The sequence below is a fragment of the Neolamprologus multifasciatus genome, chromosome 14 (assembly GCF_963576455.1).
Source record: "Neolamprologus multifasciatus chromosome 14, fNeoMul1.2, whole genome shotgun sequence".
In the NCBI taxonomy this organism is placed as follows: Eukaryota; Metazoa; Chordata; class Actinopteri; order Cichliformes; family Cichlidae; genus Neolamprologus; species Neolamprologus multifasciatus.
In genome coordinates this window covers 32,442,736-32,466,075 of record NC_140452.1, presented here as the reverse complement: position 1 = coordinate 32,466,075, position 23,340 = coordinate 32,442,736, and the positions used below count along the sequence as shown (strand labels likewise).

Below are 23,340 nucleotides of genomic sequence, written 5' to 3'. Positions count from 1 at the left end.
CCCGATTCGTGATTGAGGTGTGAGACAAACGACCACTGGTCCAAGTGCGTCAAAACAATGATTTTATTAAACACATGTGTGGGAAGATACACAGCTCTATATTGTCAACACAGATCTCCGTCACAGCTTAAATTCAAAGTGGTTTTATTATGTCAAGGTTCACGTCCCTTCAGAAAGAATACCACATGCACAGGTTTTAATTAATGACAGTTAAACAAGTTTTCGTGTTCAACAACATTCTGCCCTATATGGTTGTCTGACTTCTCCAGACGTTTCCTCCACTTTGGATGGAGCAGCTTTCAGGGAGGCCGCCCCTCCCTGAGCCTGGTTCTGCCGGAGGTTTCTTCCTGTTAGAAGGGAGTTTTTCCTTCCCACTGTCGCCAAAGTGCTTGCTCATAGGGGGTCATATGATTGTTGGGTTTTTCTCTGTATCTATTATTATAGGATATACTGTACAATATAAAGCGCCTTGAGGCAACTTTTGTTGTTATTTGGCGCTATATAAATAAAATTGAATTGAATTGAATTCAGAAGTTTGCAGACAACACGGCCATCATGGGGTGTATCTTGGATGATCAGGAAGAGGGATACAGGAGAGTCTGGTGAGGAACTTTGTCACATGGAGTCACACAAACCACCTGCAACTCAACACCTCAAAGACCAAGGAACTGGTTGTGGACTTCGGGACGTCCAGAGCAGGTACACTGCCAATTCAGATAGAGGAGAGGAGCTGGAGATGGTCAACACATACAAGTACCTTGGGCTGTGGGTGGACAATAAACTGGACTGGTAATGCAACACTCAGCACCTGTATAAAAAAGGCCAAAGCAGACTGTACTTCCTCAGGAGGCTGAGGTCTTTTAACATCTGCAGGAAGCTCCTGAGGATGTTTTACCAGTCGGTGGTTGCTGGAGTACTGTTCTATGCTGTGGTGTGCTGGGGGAGCAGCACAGCAAAGAAGAAATCCTCCTTGCTGGAAAAACTGATCAGGAAGGCTGGCTCTGTGGTTGGCATGAAGCTGGACACTCTGGTGACAGTGGCAGAGAAAAGGACACTAAAGAAACTTCTGGACATTATGGACAATGCTGGGCATCCTGTGCACATGGCCATAAACAACCAGAGGAGTCTGTTCAGTGACAGGTTGCTTCTCCCAAAGACAAGAACCAACAGACTTAAAAACTCCTTTGTCCCACATGCCATCAAACTGTATAACACCCCTCTGGAGGGGAGAGGGAGGGGGACAACTAAGCTGTAGTGCCTCTTCACTGTGCAATACTTTTTGTTAATATCCAATGTGCAATAGACTCACATACTTGAAATATGCAATTCCCTTGTATTCCTATTTATTCTATTTATCCCTTTTGTATACTCTGTATTTATATATGTGTATATATAGTATATTTCTGCTCACATTCTGTAACTTCTGTCGGTGCTGTGAAAACCGAATTTCCTGGAGGAACCCACCTGAGGTTCCCTATTATACATTTTTGATCTACACACATGTTGCAGCCACAGACATCACAGACATGCTCGTATGTCATTGTAAATGGTCTGTATTTGTATAGTGCTTTACTTGGTCCTAAGGACCCCAAAGCGCTTTACACAATCATCCACCCATTCACACACATGTGATGACAAGCTACAGTGTAGCCACAGCCACCCTGGGGCAAACTGACAAAGGCGAGGCTGCCGACACTGGCGCCACCAGGCCCTCTGACCACCACCAGGTGAAGTGTCTTGCCCAAGGACACAACGACCGAGACTGTCAGAGCCGGGGCTCGAACCGGCAACCTTCCGATTACAAGACGAACGCCCAACTCTTGAGCCACGATCGCCACCACATGTCATGAGACACTCTCACAAACAAAATCACGGTTTAGTAACAGTAAAGCAGCGAGCTCACGAGAAAGTAATAGTAATCTAATTACTTTTTTGCAATAGTAATCCCTTACTTTACTCGTTACTTGAAAAAAGCAATTAGTAGTTAAAGAGTATTACTGCTCATCTCTGGATAGTACCTGGTACCACTTACTTTTTTAGCACCTACTTCAGTGAACTGAGTTGGTTGTAATGGATCAATTGTAATGAAAAACAACTGAAACTGACTAGAGTAGAGTTGTCTTGAGTTGAGCCAACCCAAGTAGGTAACGTGGAAAAGAGGCTATAGATGCCATTTATGTGCAAAGGGAACAACCATTTTGCAACCAAGAATCTGGCCTAAGGGTCCATCTTTTACAAGCTTACAATACTTTAATTGCGTCTATTCCCCAACTCTCTGAACTGTAATCATGGCCTTTAATCAATGGTCAAGACAGTTTACATATTAATGATCATGAAGCTGAGTTTATGGTTGATTGTTAGGAAATGATGCTAGTTTTTGTTTCAGCTGTACGGTTTATCCGGTCGTTAAGTGATGACGTGACGAATCCTACTTCCGGGCCTAAAGGAGTCTGCGTTTAATATGACTTTTGTGTTGTTAACATGTTTAATGTTTTGTATTTTCTTCTATTTAATCTCAAAAAGCTCCTAAAACAGTCAGTGATCACTGTTGACCTCCCTCGGCTTTTATTACTGCTAATCATTTATTTAAGCTCAGTTTTTAAAACCTTAGGATGTAACTACAGCCCAGCCCATGCAGCAATATATGAATGACTAACCTCGTATTGTGGATGGATTATCTCAGTTGTTCTCCTGGCTGAAGTTTGGTCTTTTTACAGCATCCTGCCATGTGATTACATTTGTTCCTGACCACCGAGAACACTCACGTTAACTTTTATCGAGTGGAAGAAAAGTTAGCTTGTTTATATTATGCTAACATAGCTGTGTCGCTAGCGGTCACGTGGCACATCATTATATACCAGCTAGCCAAACTTCAGTAACCCTACAAACGTCACTGCTGTTTAGTTTTCTGTCTTCATTTATATTGGAAGTGATAACAGAGCTGTACGTTTTAATTTGTTTCCAAAATCCCGCAGTCAGAACATGCTATATTGTATTTAGATAGAAGCTAGCGAGCTAACTTCCTGCTAACTTCTAACTCCGTTAAATGTCATAAATTCCGTTTTCATGGATGCCTGGATGTTAAACTCAATTGTTACACCTGGTAGAGCAGAACGCTGATCATTTTATTAAAGATGAAAGACTTTAGACAGTTTTTCAACTCTCAGTAATGCCATAGTGATCGTTTGATATATGGACCTGCAGCGGAGTTTAGGCCCAGACACGGCTAGTGACGTCAGACTTAACGACCGGATAGGGTTGGGGAAACATGCAGTCAGCTGAGACCGAAGAAGGCACTTTGATTGGTGATGAAATGTTTCTCCCACACCTCTGGAAGCGCTGCTTTCCGATGAACAGTATTAACTTTCTGTGATGACCTCTTGGCCTATTTGAGTAAATGGAACTCAAAGTCAAAATGCAAATAAGTTGTTAATCAGCTGAACTAAATATATTGGATATGTGTGAACAGTCCATATGTGAGGTTTAACTGTAGCTCCTGTTGTAATCGTGGGAAAATCAGCACATGAACAGATAGCACTGTGTTGCCCAACCAAGAACTGATTGTTGGAGAGTGTAAGTAAATCTGTCAAAATCACATGCTCGTAATATTCCAGGAGGTGATCTGGAGTGCAAATAACTGCATTGGAAGTAAGAGTGTTTTATGTTGTATGAGCCTATTAGTAGGGAAACAGTGTCTCGCCTACCAATAATTAAAAACATGCAACTTTCTGCCTGACATGCAGTGAAATGTTCTTGTTTCCAAGGAATCAGACAGTAGCTAAAAATATTTACTGGATGTGATTCTTGATTTCATACAGTATTAGGCAAGAAATCAAATGCACAGCAGGGTTTAAAACCAGAAACAGGAAGTGTTTGTTTTGAATACTTTGAGGTAAAAGTTTTCTAATCAAAATGTCATTTTGTCAGAATATATTTAGAGCATAAAACATATTTTGGAATACTATATTACTGCTGATATATTCTTTCTTTCTTTCTTTCTTTCTTTAAAAAAAAACAGAACACTGTACTCACTTGTACTCAAGCAAGTGACTAAGATTTACTCACACTCTCACTATCATAGTGCTAATTTTACCATTTTCTACGTCATCTAGTCAGCCGCACCCGCTCTTTGGTAAGCAGATTCTGGTTCATTCCACACAAATATCATGTGCTCAGATAAAACTGGACAAACAGAGTGAAAGGGAGTGGTGAGAAGTCACATATAAAAGCCAGTTTCTTCAGGGTGAATTGTGGCAGCAGACAGGTGCACCAGCAGGTGAGTGGAAACACACAAATATCAACACAGATGGTCCAAAGCAGCAATTAGCTTATTTGTACCATCTACGTGATGGCCTGAGCTATACATACATGGCAGCATATACTTTGTAACGTAGCGCCTTGTTGACAAAAGTGTTATTGCTTTGTGTTTTATTCAGGTCAATAATCTCAGACACCACACTTCTGATCCAGAATGCAAACATTCATAACGTTGTGTGCTCTTCTCCCGCTCCTCTGTTTTGTCCACGCAGATGTTGTGGAACGTTTTGAGGTTTGTTGGTTTCTTATTCCAGATTATCAGAAGAATTAAATATGTGTCTTATCAAATAGCTTCACTTCTGTTACTATTAATTATTATGTATTTTTATCATTTTGCCCCGGGATGCACCAGAATGCATGAAGTACTTTTACAAAGAAAAGGTGCCTGAGTTGGGAGCATCCACACCTGGTGCTGCCCGCCTCTGTCAGCGCTTTGTCAACAGGTAGTAAACCGGCAGAAAGAATACTTTAAAACTGAATCAGCACACACAGCATTGTAATGTGTACTCAGATTGCTGCTTTTCTGTGGTATCTTTGAAAATCCAACTGCTGCTTATCACTTTTAGAACAAAAACTTTCTTTGTTCTTTATTTATCATAGTAGCACGTCTGATCTATTGCTAATATTTCCACCATCAGGTACCACTTTGCCACACTGTATGACACCATCCATCGCATTGCTGTCTACTCTGCCTATCAATTCCAGCCCAGTAATGGAGGCGGCAGGGAGAACAGGTGGTTTGTGGAGCCACAGGTTTGTTCCACACGAGCTTATTTTGCATATATATTTATGTCAGAGAGAAAGTATGAAGAATATAGAGTCAAAATTTACATAAATTGTTCTTTTAGACAATTTTAGATTGTAAGGAATTAATTTTTTTGCTATCTTGTTTCCATGCGTCTTAGCTGGTAGATCGGTCTTGGCAGGGAGAGATGAAAGATGGATACTGGCTGGGGCAGGATCACCCTGGTGTCTACCTTGGAGAGAGACAAGCTCTGAATGAGGACTACACAAATTCAGGCTTTGACCGTGGTCACCTCAACCCCAACGGACACCATGCAGGTAGTCAAGGACGGATTGTGTGTTTTTCAGGAGGGTAGACAGTAGATGGCAGTACAGGACTGGGGAATTGTTTTTGACTGCAGCAGCTGAGGATAGATAGACTTAACTAATGAGCAGCATCTCCAGCCTTATGTTTTAATGTTTTCTGCTAAACATGCTTGAAATTTATAATTTTCTAGAATATTTTAATTGCTGACTGAAAATGACTAACCCACTTCTTGACTCATTGTGGCTCTCACCTTTTCTTTGGACAGAGAGACTTTAAGCTTGTCCTTCTTTTCCTTCTCTCCTGCAGTCCCTAGTCGCAACGCCACTTTTACCCTCACCAATGTGGTTCCTCATAACCCCAAGCTGAACCAGAATGCCTGGAGGATCCACGAGTCCCAGCTCACTGAGCTTTTTCTGGAGAAGTGCTCTAAGGCCTACGTGCTGGTCGGTGCCATTCCTTCTGCAGACAGCTGGATTGTTAAAAACAATGTTAAGCGTGTCAACATCCCAGACTACCTGTGGAATGCCTACTGCTGTGTGGACAACAACGACAGACCCATTCAGAGCGGCGCTGCCAGAGCAAGAAACACAGAGGACAACTTGGTGGAGCAGCTCTCTCTGGATAAACTGGAAACATTCTTGCAGCAGTTCACGGCACAGCTAGTGGGAGAGTTGTTTTACAACAATTGCAGAGCATAAACGCAATGATGGCAGTAAATTTAAGGATTTTTTAATTGTACATTGTTGTTTTACAGCTTTTAAACCAATGAATCCTTACTATTAAATATTAAATAAATGAATAAAAATGAGAAGCACAAGGATAATGTGGTTATTTATTAGTAATTGTGTCGCAAAGGAAGGCGAGATGGTTGTGCAGTCTACAGTACTGTATTCAATGTACACACTCGGCCCAATCGAGGGCCTGTGATAAAGACAGAGCAACAACAGGAGTCTTAAACCTGTAATTAAACTGTAAATGCTGTCATACAGTGAATAAGCTGGAAATTGGTGATTAAACTGACTCTCAGGAGGTGTCATATTAGCTACACTTTAAGCTGACATAATAAAATGATACATATAAACCTACAGCTTAGACTTGCAAAGTAAAGTTTAGATTGACTACCATTATGAGAAAGGCCAGGCAAAGCTTAACATTTTTTATTTAAAGACATTTAAAATGCTTCTTCAGCTTTACCATAGTTAAATACAAAATGCAGCACACAGCAGCATCTGAGGATAGATAGACTTAAATAACAAGCAGCATCTCCAGCATTATGTTTCAATGTTTTTTTTTCTAGACATGCTTGTATTTAATAATTTTCTACAATATTTGAAGTACTGACTAAGCCACTTCTAGACTCATCTAGACTCTTACCTTTTATTTGGACTGAGAAACTGTAATCTTGTCTTACCTGCAGTCCCTAGCCTCAACGCCACCCAGACCAATGTGGTTCCTCAGAATCCCAAGCTGAACCAGAATGCCTGGAGAATCCACGACTCCCAGCTCACTGAGCTTTATGTGTCTTTGGGGCCACTCACATGTTCCAATACTGAGTTTCTTGCACAGCTGAAATACTTCAGGTCAGGTCAGGGATGACCCTCTGTTTGGGAGACTGTACTCATTTTAAAAAAAAGGAAATAATGATACAATCACAGACTTATGAATGATTCAAACTGCCTGAGCCCAGCTGAGGCTCAGCACCTCTTCATATACATACTGTTAGGTACATATATTTTTCGACACTGACACAAGTTTTTTTATTACCTGTTCACTGCAACATATGCCAATTATAGTTATATAATGGACATGGACATAATATACAGACTCTCAGCGTCCACATTCAGATTGGATGAAGGGTTTAAGAGTTTTAGTTCCTTAACATGTGCCGCCCTATTTTTGAAGGGAACAAAAGTAGTTGAACAATTGAGTCAAATGCAGGTGTGGGCAGTTCCTTCATTATGTCATTATCAGTTAAGCAGACAAAAGTCCTGTAGCTGATTTGAGATGTGGTGCTTGCATTTGGAAGAGTTCACTGTGAACAGAGAGAATGCAATCCAAAGAGCTCTCCATGCAGAAAAACAAGCCATCCTTAAGTTGCCAAGAAAAGCCAGCACAGTTTAGGAAAAAAGTCAAAGTGATTGGGTGCTGTTTTACTATATAGATGGACAATGACAAAAACATGCAGTCAAAGGAAGTCAGAGTTTAATAAATCAAGGCCACTGCATAAAGGCCTTACAGAGCATTAAAAAGGAGGAAACCCAGCATCTGGCGATGTCCATGAGCTCAAGACTTCAGGCTGTTATTACCAGCAAAGCGTTTTCAACCAAGTATTAGAAGTGAACATTTTATTTTCAGTTCTTTGATTTGTCCAATTACTTTTCACCCCATGAAATGAAGGGATCGTGTTTGTTATGCAATATTTTTGTTCAACCGTAATTAACATACTGAAAATCTGAACTGCAGTTGTTTAATTTGAGGTTGAGCATCGGGCACCAGTGAGTAGTTTTGCAAAGAAATTGTTCCTGCTAAGACAAGAATGTGGCAATTTGGATAGTTGATTAATGAGCATATGTTGCGACTCTATCATATCCACAACCTAGCGATGTTGAAGGAAGGCAAGAGTACGTTGACGTGGGCGTGAGAGGAAATAAATGCATTCAAAGTAGTACTGGGAGCAAGGCTGTGAATGATGGCTTCTTCATCATAATTATGTCTGAAAAGGAAAACAAACAGCCTGTGTTGCAGGAAGGTGTATATAGTAAAAAAAACAAACAAAAAAAAAAAAACGACAGACTTAATTATACAACTATTGTTTATTGTGCGCATCAGTTCTCAATTAAGAGGTAAAAATAAGTCCAGTTTTGTCCCATAGCGATTGACAAGTTCAAAGTTCAGTGAAAGCATTACATGGTTATTACAGAGTGATAACCATGGGCCTGCCTTGAGGCGACATTTGTTGTGATTTGGCGCTATATAAATAAAATTGAATTGAAATTGAATTGAATTGATAATTATGAGTTAAAGAATTTTACAGACTTACTGAAATGCTACTTGCTGCATTAAAAACATGATTACTGATTAAACCAAAAAGCAACAGCATAACCACAGCTCACAATCCAGCTGCAATCTGTGTGTATGCTAAATAATTACCTTTTTATAATTCACAGAGCTAAGCCGTTTTGACATTATGGCAACAGATCTTCACTTTGAGGAACAGCAATAATAATATTTAGCTCCTCTACACTGCAACCCAACTTACAGTTCTTCACCTCCTGTCTTACAATCCCAGATGTAAAAATAAGCACAGAGGACATGTTAATGTCCAAGTTTACGCAAAGAAATCTAGTTAAATTGGAGGGATACTAATTTGGAGCAAATGATCAGTGCAAATGCTCTGAAAAAAGCTACAACGTTCCTCTGCATGCAATAAATGTTATAAAAAGATTAATATAAAGCGTTTAATGAGCTAAAGTTTCACTCGTTACATTTCTTTATTCTGCAGTCGTGTTTAGTTCATTTGTACTGGGTCATGGGGTGATCATTCCAATAAGGCAGCTGGGACAGTTTCCTCTCAGTGGCTGTTTCGATGGGCCAGCCCCAGGCCTTAAAGAAGCCAGTCAGGTTCATCCCCACAGTCTGCGAGAAAGTCTCAGCATACAGGTTCATCTTTGTGCCGTTGTCATCAGGAAAGTTGCTCATGTGGTGGTACGCAGCAAACACCTTCTTAAAGGCATCCCAGCCAAACCTTTCCTGGAGCTACAGAAAAGGTAATTATAACAACAACTTAAACTATTTGCTGTCTTTTATGTTAGGAGCAATAATCTCTTGACCGAAGCATCACAACCTGTTACGATTTAATGTTAGCTTCACTATAAGTCCACAAGTCTACATGGAATTGTCACCTATATGGCACACCCAAATCAAACTCTTTTAATAGAAGGCAAAGTGCATGTCAGAGATTTGATTTGAAAGGTATCATCTTGTAGTTTCTGACACTATCCTTGTTTAGCATGTGGCTAAAATACAACTTGAACCTAACTCTACCCCTAAGTGATTTGTTGGTGACTTGGTCACACTTTTAAGTGTGACTGGATCAAATGGAGTTAGAGACTTTCAGTCTTATTCATATCATGTGTTTTCTTCACTGTGGACCAAGCAAAATTTCTCTATAATTTCTCACCTGCAGATATGTTTCCAGGGCAACCCACACACTCCAGTCACTGAGTTTCCTTCCTCCCTTGATGTACTCCTCTACTCGACTCTTTCGGTTTGCTAAAGTCAAATGACCATGGGCCTGCACCAAAGAACATGGAATGAGATAGTTGCGAAATCATGTGATCACAGAAAACTCAGTCATGAGTTTTCTGATGACGATTGATGTAACATTTTAAAATGAGTTTTAAAAACAATTGATTTACTCTACCTGTGCTCTGTTGATGCCCAGCACCTCTTCGTGCACATACACTGACCACAGGTTGCATGTACACTCTGTGGTGTGTGGTCGGAACTCCCAGCAGCTTCTCTGTTGGTTGTGTCCCAGTTCATGGATGGGGCCCCACAGTTCACCTTTTTTAACACCAACTACTTCAGCAGCTGAGGCATGGTGTGCCATGATGGGATAACCTGAATGCATCCAGCCTTAGCAGAAGAAAAGTAAATATAATGTTGCAGTATATTAATAATTGTTGCAAGATTATATTGCGAATACTTTGTGAGAGAAAAGCTATAAAATGTGAAGGAGAGAAATGAATCCGAATGATTTAAACAAAAGCCTTATATTATCACATGTTGTTATAAATTCCTACAATATAGTTATTAACAAAAGAAGGGGCAAAATCCCTATTTGCCTTGTCGGCGGTCTTAATGCTTCAAGCTGTTCCAGAGGCCCTGGAGCTTACTACACTACATTACACTACGATTAGCACAGGGACCACTGTTGCCTTCACCCACCACATCTTCTCCAGCTCCTCTCTCAGCCCTTGGTGTTTTCTTGAGCTACTTGTGTTCCTTCTTCCTGATGTTGCATTCATTTGGTATAGCTTGGTCTATCATGACAGCCTTCTTGCTCTGCTTATTGGTGATGGCTAACTGGTGTAAAGTGCACTTACCAGCAGAAATCTGCACATCTGTCACAAAGCGCTCCTTGCGAGGAAATTTGTGTGATTTGGCAGCCAGATCTGCAATGGCCCTCATGATTTCATCCCAGAGAGCAGCCACCTTGTCTGGGTGCTCCAGACCCCGAACAGCATCTGATGGTACGGTGAGGACGATGTTTTCAAACTCCAACTCTGCCCAGGGACCAGGAGCCGTGCGCAGCAACGACCACTCAGCTGCAGTTGTCACACCTGAAAAGAATAAAGAGAGGAGCAGATCTATGATAATGCTTTGAATCATTGCATATTAAAAACATATATAAAATGTTCTATTCAAAGTACAAACTTGTGTGACAGTTCCAAGAAAAATCCGGCTTGTTCTTAAATAAAACTGTGGAACAATCTGCCTTTAGAGATTAGACAGGCCTCTAGTATAGTATATATATATATATATATACTTATGTATACATATATTTGTATATGTATATATATATATATATTTGAATACAGGCCTGTTTTGATTTTTATTCATTATGTGCTTTATTTTTGTTCTATTTTTTTGCTGTTTCGTTTTATCTAATTTTCTTAACTTGCATAAAAAACTCCAGATGCATCTCATATGAATAAATTCTTTAAATAAATAAATTTTGCTTTATCTAATTCAACAAATGCATTTCATTCGCATCTTTAAACAGCCTGTGGTGTAAAAAGCTGATAGTGCACACAAGGCCTCTGAATAATTTAGCAAACTTTGTGAAGTCTTTTCGGAGAGGGTTTTACTTTACTGAAAATATATTGAGCTCAAGTTAATTCACCTGTATTGTCCAATGAAAACACTGTATGTTCAATCAGAATGAAGGTGATCCAAGTGAGACTCACCAGATATCTTCCATTAACTCCAATTAAGCAAACCTTGTGCACTGTTTTAGACGAGAGGGTTAAGCTGTTAACTAGATTTTTGTTTACTTTTCTTTACTTAACTTTCAACATGTTGAACTGAAATTGTTTCAACTGCATCGTCCATTGAAAACACTTGGGATCAGAATGAAGGTGATCCAAGTGAATAAGATTAAGACTTATCAGATATCTTCCATTAACTCCATGGACATAAAGTACACAACACTGTTATAAACCACAGACTTACCAGACTTGTAATATGGAGCAGTTACAGCTTTCTGCACTATGATCTCCAACCCTTTCACTTGTGTGTTGGGTGGAGCCACCAGATAGATGAGCCCGCCCCACAGGTTGGACACATGCATCATGTATGAAGTAACAGGAAACTGCTCATAAACACGTGGTGGTCTCTTCAGCTCATCCTTGTCATGTAGCTCATCAGTTTGACAGCCTATCTGAATCTGTAGATGAAATGGAAAATCTATTGGATATCAGGGTTTTGACAAAACAGATACATTTCAGTTCATTTTTTTAAATATAGCGTCAAATTACACCAGTCACCTTTGCAAACAGCCCTTTGCAAACAGTCACCTTTGCACAGGTGTCTCTGAACACAGAGACACCTGTGCATTCAGGAATGATTTACAAAGCAGTTTATAGATGTTATGATTGATGATTATCTTGCAGACCATTACATGGGGAAACCATTTGAATACAAGCGCGCCGATCCACGCAGGTGTGCACACGGGTGTTCACTGTTCGTAGAATTAAATCACACCTTTATTGGCTGCTACTTCAAAGCACATTGTGCGCTGTCTGTCCTGCGTGCTGCACAACAACATTCAATATTTAGTATTTACTGCTGTTTACACTTAGCTAGATTAATGCGATGGTGTTGTGTTTAGTATGTTGCTTTGTTTTGTTTTTTTTGCTTGTTTTCTATTCTTTTTCTCTCAACAGGTGATCCAGGAGAGTTTTCCCCCTTTCTCACTGTCCCTCTCCCCTTCTGTTTTTCTTTTCCTTCCTCTTTCTTTCTCAATTTCCTATCCCTCACTCATGTCTGTCCCGTTTGTAACAACTGAAAATAAAATAAAATAAATAATAAAAACAAAGGTCGATCAAATGGACCAATTCGGCAATGCCATGATGATCCATTTGGCAAAATAAATCCATTGGGTATCCTTGTTGGTCTTCAGACAACAATTCTGACGGCTAAAGAACCAAATGGGACAGGCAAACTAAAAAAAAAAAAAAGATGTTATGAACAAATTTTATTTCTTGTGGTGTGCTATTAAAAAGCATGGACAGGTCTAACACTGTTCCTATAGATGACTGGGGCATGTTATTGGATTGTGTTGAACTGATACAGGCAGGGAACAGAGGGCACAGTTCTGTGTGAGACTTTCTATTGGCTGAAGGGCTGATGCTGAAACAGATGTTTAGAGATGTGACTGAATTTCTGCCCGCTTCACAGATTTTATACTTCACCTCCCAGTCCTTGTTGACAGTCTCAGCTGGCATTACCATGTAGGTACTCATACCAGGAGAGAGGTAGAGACCAGTGCTGATCCACTCTTCCCCATCTAACACACACACACACACACACACAATGGCAATAGAAACAAATTCGTTTTCTATGTTTATGAAAAACATTAGCAAAGTAAGTCTGCACTTTCACTGGAATACAAATCTTTCATGAAAACAATCAAAGTATATTGTGGGATACAACAGGATACTTGATCAGAGGTTACAGTTGGTGACATGTATGAAATGTATGAAATCTGAAGGTGTTTTATTTTTTAGATGTCTGTTAGAAAATCCATATTGAGTCCAAATTGAATATGTTAATGAAACAATAAGTATTGGGAAACAACTGTGAACAGGTTGCAGTCATATATTCACAGTTGACACATTTGTCCACAAACATGAAATCTGACCTGCTGTGTTAACATCGATCTTGAGCCTGTGGTTATAGACGTCTGGCATCAGTGGCCTATCCTTGATGAGGTAGGGCAGGAGGGCCTCAGGATTTAGGCAAAACTCATATACAGGTGATCCCACACTGAGGAGTAGATGGTCTTTTGGCGTCTTTGCAGGGCAGCTGTCACTCACCTTGACAGAAGAACATATTAGTGTAACATCTTAGTGGTTAACAGCTGCCATACAGTGATCAGTGGCACTAGTCTGTGTTGTTCAAATGTTTTTTCTCTACTCACCTGTGCCAGGCCTGACCTCTTTAACATGTCAGTGAGTGCAGCCAACACTTGAGTGTAATAGAAGCAGCCATGTGCCTTTGTGTGCAAGTAAGCATCACAGTCGTTGCCCAGCTGTTTAAGACATCCCTCCTCATGCTTGCTAAGTTCTACACCTGTAGTCACATGGGCAGCGAAGCGGTGTAGAAGGTGGCGGAAGTGGTAAGTATCTTTAATCGGCCAGCTGGGTACAAAGGCTTTGTATGTTCCTGCACTGATTGTTTCTTCTAACAGGCTCAATCCCATTTGGTTCAGGATCTTGTTCCCTGAAAAAAAGTAAAGCAAGTGTCACTTAATTTACTGAGTTGTATTGCTGGAAATGTCGTGACTGTGTTTTACACTTATCAGGAGGTTGGATATATGATCCCTAAATCCTTCAATCGAAGTGTCTTTGGACAAGATACTACACCATTGTGAATCTGTTAGCACAATACAACAGGTTTTAGGATTTAGTATGGTTGATTAGACAGGAAGAGCTCTGTATCAATGCAGTGCATTGATGGTTTTATGTTTTTTTAGGTGAAAAATAAGAACACTACCAGTATTTCTGCTATGTGTATTGTGAAACCCTTGTTGTGCATTTTCATACCTGAGAATTCTGTAAGTGGATTTTGCCCAGCATGTGTATTTGCCCACCACCAGGCATGTCCTCCAATCAGCAGGCCTCCTCCCTCTGCCACAAAGTTTTGGATTTCCTCCAAATGCTCAGTGATATACGCTGTACACACAAACACGGCGAGATCTTTCCTGAAGTTTGTCTTCTCGCACTTCAGCCCTGACTTGCTGAGAACTTTGAGTGCAGGATCCACCATGACACCAACAACCCCTCTGCGACCTTCATCCAACCAGTGAATGGCGTTTCTCCAAAATGGAGCCATGCTCTAAAATAAAAGAAGGAAAGCAGGAAGACAGACAGTCATGTGTACTTGTGATATATAAAATATTTGTCAGAACAGCCACATTTCACCCTATCCCAGCTACGATAGGGCAAGAAGCAAAGGACAGATCACTAGTCTGTCAGAGGGCTAACACAAAGAGAGAGACAACCATTCGCACTAAGATTCACACACACATTCACACCTATGGGCAATTTCAATTTTACAATTAACCTCACTCCACTAACTGTGGACTGTGGGAGGAACCCAGAATACCCAGAACGAACCCACACAAACACTGGAAGAAAATGCAAACTCCACACAGAAATCTGGGATTTTAACTTTTAAAAAATTACATTTTAGTTCTCTACCTCGACTGATAGATATGCTTCATGTGTAACCACAATGACCCGGCCACGCCCATAGCAGGCTCCTGCCAGGAATGGACGTCCATCTTCTGTAGTTCCGATGGGAAATGCTAGCGGTCCGTGGACTAGAACCTCAGAAAATACACAATCAGACCGGAGGTCGAACTCTGAAACCCCTTGGAGTAAGAACTCTAAGTCATCCTTGAAGTTCTTTCCTGTCCTATAATTGAAAGATGGAATGGGAATATGAAAGAGAAATAAAAATTAGAGATACAGTGTACAGAAGTAAATTCAGAATAACTGGATGAATTTCTTTTTACTAAAATTGTGTTGTTTTAAACAAAATGCCTGTTTGTCACTATGAATTTTGAGTGTAAATTGTATTATCTTAATGTGTTTTTACTATCAATACCCTGTAAATATATAGTCATGTTGTAAAATGACTATTTTAAATTTTATAAATATGTTCTTGTAAAATGATTTATTATATGCAAATTAGCATAAAAAAATCACTTTAGTAATACTGTTTCAAATAACAAAGAAAAAATATTTTTGCGTTAAAAGTTATTTTGATTTGTTTATTATTTTCACAGCACTTTGGTCAGCTGTTATGTTGTTTTAAAGTGCTTTAAAAATAAAGTGAAAGTTATTATATGGAAAGTGGAACTTTTGGAAACGTGCAGTAAAACAGGACTACAGTGGACCCTCACTGTAACGTGGTTCACCTTTCGCGGCCTCGCTGTTTCGTGGATTTGCTTTTTAAATTTTTTTATTCTTTTTACAGCGCATTGTGTTCTGCGTCCTGATTGGCTGTAGACTATTGTCAATCAATCTCGTGCCGTGTCTCCTGTACAGTACAGAATGCGTTCAGCTTGTCTTTGATCGTTAGCAGTGTGACGCTGAAGTGCTAAAGTGCAATGTCAATAAAACGTATTGCACCATCAAAGGCATCTGCGGTAGCACCCAAAAGGCAGAGGAAGATGCTAACAATAGCACAAAATGTTGGACTTCTGGACATGCTAAAGGAAGGTAGAAGTTACTGTATTTTAATTTTATTTAATTTGATTATAAGGCGCATTAAGCGAAACAAAAAAGTCAGATAAGTCAAACTTTTCTGAACTCAGTCTTCTTGCTTCCTCCACTTCTGTACCATTAATTTATTAATCTTGAATTCTCTGGCAGCTGCTCTATTCCCATGTTCTGGACCTGAAAACAGGGTTTGATCTTTAGTGTCATTCTATGATACGAGATTTATTTTCCTACGAAGGTTTGAACTTGAGTGTTAAAATAAGAGAGAAAAGTGTGAAAATGTTCATGCCTGTCTAAGAAAGGTGTATAAAGTGTGTAGTGAGGGGTTTTACAGCCTTAAAACTATAATAACTGTAAAAACTACAGTTGGCTACTTCGCAGATTTAACCTATCACATGGTTATTTTTAGAACGTAACTCCGGTGATAAACGAGGGACCACTGTATAGCATATACTCACGCTAACGACATCCAGGAGGACGGGATCTGAGGGTAGACGGGCAGGTTCTCCACCTCACCATAACGCTCAGTGAAGTAGATTCCTGCCACTCCTGCCACTTTATTCCCATCAAACTGATGCAGTGTGTTCTCTTTGGGGTGATTTGCAGCCCAATGCCACGCCTGCCCAGCTATCAGCACCCCTCCTCCAGCTTTCAGAAATGCTACCAGCTCTGTTGGGTCTGAGCCCACGCTGTAGGCATCGGTCACATAAACACCAACTCCCAGTTTGTCACTGAAAGCTCCCACAACTTCTACTTGGAAGCTGGATTCTTGGAGGTTATTAGCAACTGCACTGACACTTCTGTGCACCCCTACTGAGAGGTTATCAGATCCATCACCTCTCAGCCAGGTCACAGCATTTTCTACCAGAGCAGGAAAGGCTGTCAAGTAGCCCTCATGACCCAGGACCACAATCCTTCCACTGCCGTACAGAGAGGCAGCCATCAGCACCTGACCTCGGCTGTTCATTGCTAAAGGAAAGGCATGGTCTCCGATCAGCACCAGGTCACAGGGAACACAGGGTCCCTGTAGGTCCAGCTCCTTCAGGCCTCTCATCAGGGAGGCGTAGGCCTCTTCATGTTGGTTTTTGAATGATTGGTTAGATGACATAGTGTAGTGGATTTATATTCTGTAGACTGATGAAGAAGATAGGGTTAGGGTTAGGTAAGAAGAAAACACACAGTAAACATAACATTTAAACTATTACTAGTGTGTTACAAGTCAAGACTAAGCAAATTGTCAAACTGTAGCTGGTGAAAAAATAAAAAGCTGTTCTCCACTGATCTCATTACAACCAAATACAACTTAAAAACACAAAGCATTTTTTTCCTTACCTGGAAGTTTTTTTTCTGTGGTACTGTAGCACAACAGTTTTAAGGAGAAACACGCTCTATGTGTCAGAAGAAGAGAAAGAATAAAAATGAAAGCAGAGAATGGTGCTGCTTATATAAGGAGATGTGATAAGGACGGCCCACTGATAAGAGGCAGGTCCTTTTATCAGCACCAAATGTCTCATTACAACCAAATGCAACATTTTTTTTACCTGAAAGTTTCCTTCTGTGGTATTACGCTGTAGCTTAACAGTTTTTAGGAGAAACACACTCTACGTGACAGGACAGGAGAAAAAATAATAATGAAAGCAGAGAATGGAGCTGGTTATACAAGGTTATGTGCTAAGGAGGAAACAGCAAGGGGAGGGACCACTGATAAGACACAGCTCCTTTTATCACCACTGGGGCGAAATGTGACCATAAATGAATGTTTAGTCAGAATGTGACGTTTCCTCTATAAATTTGCAGAGATCATTGATTTTTGAAATGTATTTCCACTGAAATAATGAAGAAATTAAATGTGTCACAGCTACTTCAGGGTTAGCAAGAAAGGAGAAGTCACAGAAATTATGATTTTGTTCAAGAAAATCTTACAAGAAGCAGGTGAATTTTGCAGTATGATCCTAGTAACTGACCAGGAGTTCACTGCAAGTCTGCAATGAAAACAGTAAAAGTACCTCATTTTTCATATCCAAATACATTAGATGTCTAAATGTCCTTAATTATATTCCAACATTCCAACTTATGTTTGTCTTCTTTCTTTAAGGCCAACATCCAGTTTTAGATGAGAAGGTAAAGAGTGTGGCCAGAAACTTTATTACACTCATCCACCAAAAGTTCTGATGGAGGCAGTTCCCAGTTCTTCAAACAGAGCAAAGACAATCATATAAATCATTCACCATATAAACATCATTATCATTTAAAATTCATGTTAGCTTAAGTTTTTATATAGTCAAACCACAGATTTCCAAACACACACACACAACTGTTCAATTTTCCATGGAAGACTGTACTTTATGTCATTTAAAATAGCAGTCCAGATGTTTCAAAAATATAACATACAACCAAAGCAAGTTAAGACAGAGTTCCTACTGGCTTGGAGCTTTTTCACAGAAACAACAAGTACTACCTCTACCAGGCTCAGGTGTTCTGATTGTCACTGCTACCTCACTGCACAGACTGGTGGGTTGTTACTTACTGAAGATTTATGACTAGCCTTGAAAATGACCCTTTAAACTATTTCCCTGTAAGCATCACAGTTACAACATCAACATCAGACTCACACACACAACAGTTGTTGTCTCTGTGTGTGTCTGTGTACAAATGAGTATGTGCTCAGTCCAGTGTCCAACAACTAAAGGTCAAATCTTTTTGTGCAAAATAAAAAAGAAGTATAAGTAAAGACAATGCTGAGAAACCTGAAATGAAAATCATCAATTTAGGAAATATTAGTCAGACTAACAGGTCACACGAAGGCAGTTATCAGGCCAATTACTCAACCAACGGTTTCCAGTCCTAGCTATGAGTGTTCACATGGGTGTTGGTGTTGATGGCAGTGTATGACGAATAAAACAGTGAAATACAGAAATAAATTATTTGCACAATAAATCATATCTCTTAGAGAAGATTTAGGTTTAGATTTATTTGTAAAACTCATTATGTGTTTAAATGGGGCACATTTATTGCAAATGCAAATTCTTCTATTCATGAACAGAGGCCAACTGGCACCAGGATATAAATATGTTATTGTACAAACTGCATTTAGAAACATTTTGGAAACTGGCCACCTAAAGTAAGGAATTTAATGAAATAAACATAAAAAAATATATAAATAAATCAAATTTAATTTTACAAGTTGTCTTTTCTGCTATTACTTCTTGGCTCAAGTACTTATCATATAAACATCATCATTCAAAATTCATGTTAGCTTAAGTTTTCATATAGTCAAACCACAGATTTCCAAACACACACATACTACTGTTCAATCTTCCATGGTCTAGCAGGACAAGCACAGAGATGCGTCTGCTGTCAGAGGCCACAAGAAGATAATTTGTAACCTTTACTAAAAGTGTTTCTGTATGTTGATGAGCTCTGAAACCTGACTGAAACTATATACATATTTACATTCTGGCACCAATTTTTCTCAGAATGTTGCAGGGAATCAAAGAAAATGGCAGACCACCACTAAATATGAACTCTGCAAATATTAGTCTCTTACTAAAACCAGGCAAAGACAAGCTATCGTCCAATATCCCTTATTAGTGTAGACCTTAAAATAATCTGCAAAGCTCTCTCAAAGAGATTACAGAAAATAACCCCCCTTTTAATTCATCCTGACCAAACTGGTTTCATAAAAGGTAGGCACTCATCAACAAATACACTAGACTACTTAATTTAATAGACTACTCGTGCAGTAAAAATCTTGAAACCATAATATTGTCTCTTGATGCAGAAAAGGTGTTTGACAGAGTTAACTGGAAATTTTTATTTGCAACTTTACACAAATTTGGTTTTGGAAACTCTTTCGTAAGCTGGTTAAAAATTTGGTTATATAATTCCCCAACAGCATGTGTCAAAACAAATGACCAAACATCCTCCAGCGTCTGTCTCCTGAGGGGCACCAGGCAGGGATGCCCACTCTCCCCTTCACTGTTTGCAATTTTTATTGAGCCACTAGCAGCAGCAATTAGACAGGCTACAACAATTAAGGGCATAAAATGTAAGAAAGTAGAACATAAAATCAGCCTATATGCGGATGATGTGTTACTTTTTCTCCAAAACTCACAGACCAATATCTCTGGGGTGATTGAATTGATAAACTCTTTTTCACGAGTCTCAGATTATTCAGTTAAATGGTCACAATCTACAGTTCTTCCCATTAACTGCTCCTTTCATAATTCTTCATCTACCCGACTGCAATCTGGAAACATTACATATTTAGGTATCAATATCTCTCCTAAACTTGCAGAATTAACTAAATTTGTCACGGCTGGCGGGGTGAGCCGTGTGGTGTGGAGGAAACGGAGGACCCAAAATGCAGACAGCCGATAAGATGATGAGAGTGAGGGTTTATTTACAGTATACAAATAACAGAACTGAAAGCAGGACAGAACATAACCTAAACTGGGTGAGCTAAATAACAAACCGGATCATACAAATGGGGTGGGAGGCAGAGAGACACAGACGAGGAACAGACACCATGAAACACAGACGAGCCGACCACGAACACAGACCGACACCCACTATAAATACACACACCAGGTAATCAGGAAATGGCACACAGGAGGGGACACAGCTGGAACTAATGGACATAACGAGACACAACCCTACAACCAAACAAAAACAAGCTCCAGTGGGCCAAACAAATTGTCCAAAACACAACACAGACTGGAGTTCCCGAACAGGGTCCCAAAACATGGTTCAGGAGGCCGGCCCGGAGGCTGACAACACAGGTCCAAAAGCCGACTGCGCGGAAGGCAGCGGCGGCGAAGTGGAAACAGTTCAGGAGGCCGACCGTGCACACGGCAGCGGCGGCGAAGTGGAAACAGTTCAGGAGGCCTACCGTGCACACGGCAGCGGCGGCGACGGGGAAACGGGTCAGGCGGCCGACCGTGCGGACAGCAACGGCGGCGACGGCGAGAAAACAGTTCCGGAGGCCGGCCGCGGCGGCGAAGATGCCCAACATGCGGCCCGGCAGATGACCGACGATGTTGAGGCGGCAGTTTGGGACCTGAAGGTGGCGTGGCCCCTGCAGCACCAGGCGAGGCGGAAGCTGAGGCTGGACCAGGCGAGGCGGAAGCTGAGGCTGGACCAGGCGAGGCGGAAGCTGAGGCTGGACCAGGCGAGGCGGAAGCTGAGGCTGGACCAGGCGAGGCGGAAGCTGAGGCTGGACCAGGCGAGGCGGATGCAGAGGCTGGACCAGGCGAGGCGGATGCAGAGGCTGGACCAGGCGAGGTGGATGCAGAGGCTGGACCAGACGAGGAGGATGCTGAGGCTGGACCAGGCGAAACGGAAGCCGGAGCTGGACCAGACGACGATGACGCCGGAGCTGGACCAGGCGACGGCGTGGGTGAAGCCGGAGCTGGACCAGGCGAGGCGGAGGAAGCCGGAGCTGGACCAGGCGAGGCGGAGGAAGCCGGAGCTGGACCAGGCGACGGCGTGGATGAAGACACGGCTGCTGCAGCTGGCGAGGATGAAGACACGGCTGCTGCAGCTGGCGAGGATGAAGACACGGCTGCTGCAGCTGGCGAGGATGAAGACACGGCTGCTGCAGCTGGCGAGGATGAAGACACGGCTGCTGCAACTGGCGAGGATGAAGACACGGCTGCTGCAGCTGGCGAGGATGAAGACACGGCTGCTGCAGCCGGTGGTGTGGATGAAGCTGCTGTTGCTGCCGGCGGCGTGGATGGAGCGGCAGCCGGCGAGGATGATGAGGCTGCAGCTGGCGGCTGGACGGGCTCCTCGGGCCCTCCAGCTGACGAGGCAGAAGACTGGACGGGCTCCTCGGGCCCTCCAGCTGACGAGGCAGGAGACTGGACGGGCTCCTCGGGCCCTCCAGCTGACGAGGCAGGAGGCTGGACGGGCTCCTCGGGCCCTCCAGCGGACGAGGCAGAAGACTGGACGGGCTCCTCGGGCCCTCCAGCTGACGAGGCAGGAAGCTGGCTGGGTTCTCCTGAACCTCCAGCTGACGAGTCTTGGGGCTGGACGGGCTCCTCGGGCCCTCCAGCGGACGAGGCAGGCGGCTGGACGGGCTCCTCGGGCCCTCCAGCGGACAGGACAGGCGGCTGGACGGGCTCCTCGGGCCCTCCAGCGGACGAGACAGGCGGCTGGACGGGCTCCTCGGGCCCTCCAGCGGACGAGACAGGAGGCTGGACGGGCTCCTCGGGCCCTCCAGCTGACGGGACAGGAGGCTGGACGGGCTCCTCGGGCCCTCCAGCGAGAATAGTCACAGGACCAGCGGGCACAGGGGCCCCTGGCGGGCGCAGAACAGAACCAGCAGGCGCGGAGACCTCTGGCAGGCGCAGAACAGAACCAGCAGGCGTGGAGACCTCTGGCGGGCGCAGAACAGAACCAGCAGGCGCGGAGACCTCTGGCGGGCGCAGAACAGAACCAGCAGGCGCGGAGACCTCTGGCAGGCGCAGAACAGAACCAGCAGGCGTGGAGACCTCTGGCGGGCGCAGAACAGAACCAGCAGGCGCGGAGACCTCTGGCAGGAACGGATCAGAACCAGCAGGCGCACGGGCCTCTGGCAGGAACAGATCAGAACCAGCAGGCGCACGGGCCTCTGGCAGGAACGGATCAGAACCAGCAGGCGCACGGGCCTCTGGCAGAAACAAATCAGAACCAGCAGGCGCACGGGCCTCTGGCAGGAACAGATCAGAACCAGCAGGCGCACGGGCCTCTGGCAAACACAAGGCTGACTGCAGCTGCACCGAGCATTGACTCAGCTCAGGCAGCGACAGCCGGGTGCAGTCCTCAGCTGGCTTCTTTACCTCCAGGGGTCCAGAGTCTGCTGGGGGCTGAAACCCAGCCTCTGGGGAGGCCCTGGAGTGCATCTCAGAACTGGCCAGCTCTTGAGGAGTGTTTTCAGGATTGTTTGGTGTGTCTCTCTGCAAAAAATGCGTAATAGAAAAAGAGTCCAAAACGGGAGGCAGAGACGCAGCCTGCTGTACAGAGGGAGTCGGTGAAGATGGCATAGATGACTGGGCTAGTGGGGATACCGGGGGCCGAGCTGAATGCTGCTGTGCAGCTAAACGAGCTTGCGGCTGTGCGGCTAAACGAGCTTGCGGCTGTGCGGCTAAACGAGCTTGCGGCTGTGCGGCTAAACGAGCTTGCGGCTGTGCGGCTAAACGAGCTTGCGGCTGTGCGGCTAAACGAGCTTGCGGCTGTGCAGCAGGCTCAAAAAACACAGCCCCGGTATAAACAGTCACACGGTCTGGCGAAACAGACCGAGTGTCTTTTCCACTCACCACAGCCGGCAACTCAGAACTCTCGGGGCCCGGCTGTGGTGATGGGCGTCGGCTCGTACTGTCACGGCTGGCGGGGTGAGCCGTGTGGTGTGGAGGAAACGGAGGACCCAAAATGCAGACAGCCGATAAGATGATGAGAGTGAGGGTTTATTTACAGTAT

General features: G+C 42.8%; 2 protein-coding genes across 3 annotated transcripts; one reads left to right on the top strand and one right to left on the bottom strand.

The window, feature by feature from the left end:
• Positions 1–4,001: 4,001 nt before the first annotated feature.
• LOC146504422 (endonuclease domain-containing 1 protein) lies at positions 4,002–6,066 on the top strand. Its single transcript, XM_085184162.1, has 6 exons — positions 4,002–4,276; positions 4,437–4,548; positions 4,659–4,760; positions 4,956–5,070; positions 5,223–5,379; positions 5,675–6,066. Exons 2-6 carry the CDS (start codon positions 4,472–4,474, stop codon positions 6,064–6,066), a joined length of 843 nt encoding a protein of 280 aa, XP_085040288.1. The 5' UTR covers positions 4,002–4,276; positions 4,437–4,471.
• LOC146504421 (TRPM8 channel-associated factor homolog) lies at positions 4,950–20,186 on the bottom strand. 2 transcript variants are annotated; one of them, XM_085184146.1, is made up of 12 exons: positions 17,424–20,186; positions 16,341–17,016; positions 14,857–15,073; positions 14,200–14,491; positions 13,575–13,876; positions 13,296–13,470; positions 12,847–12,941; positions 11,606–11,819; positions 10,477–10,713; positions 9,792–10,006; positions 9,549–9,662; positions 4,950–9,124 (listed from the first exon to the last, which is right to left on the bottom strand). In XM_085184146.1, the coding sequence occupies exons 2-12, from the start codon at positions 16,988–16,990 to the stop codon at positions 8,882–8,884; spliced, it is 2,754 nt and encodes a 917-aa protein (XP_085040272.1). In that variant the 5' UTR covers positions 16,991–17,016; positions 17,424–20,186; the 3' UTR covers positions 4,950–8,881. The 2 variants fall into 2 exon arrangements, with proteins under 2 accessions (XP_085040272.1, XP_085040273.1); XM_085184147.1 differs by lacking the exon at positions 17,424–20,186 and adding an exon at positions 17,215–17,341.
• Between the last annotated feature and the right edge of the window lie 3,154 nt (positions 20,187–23,340).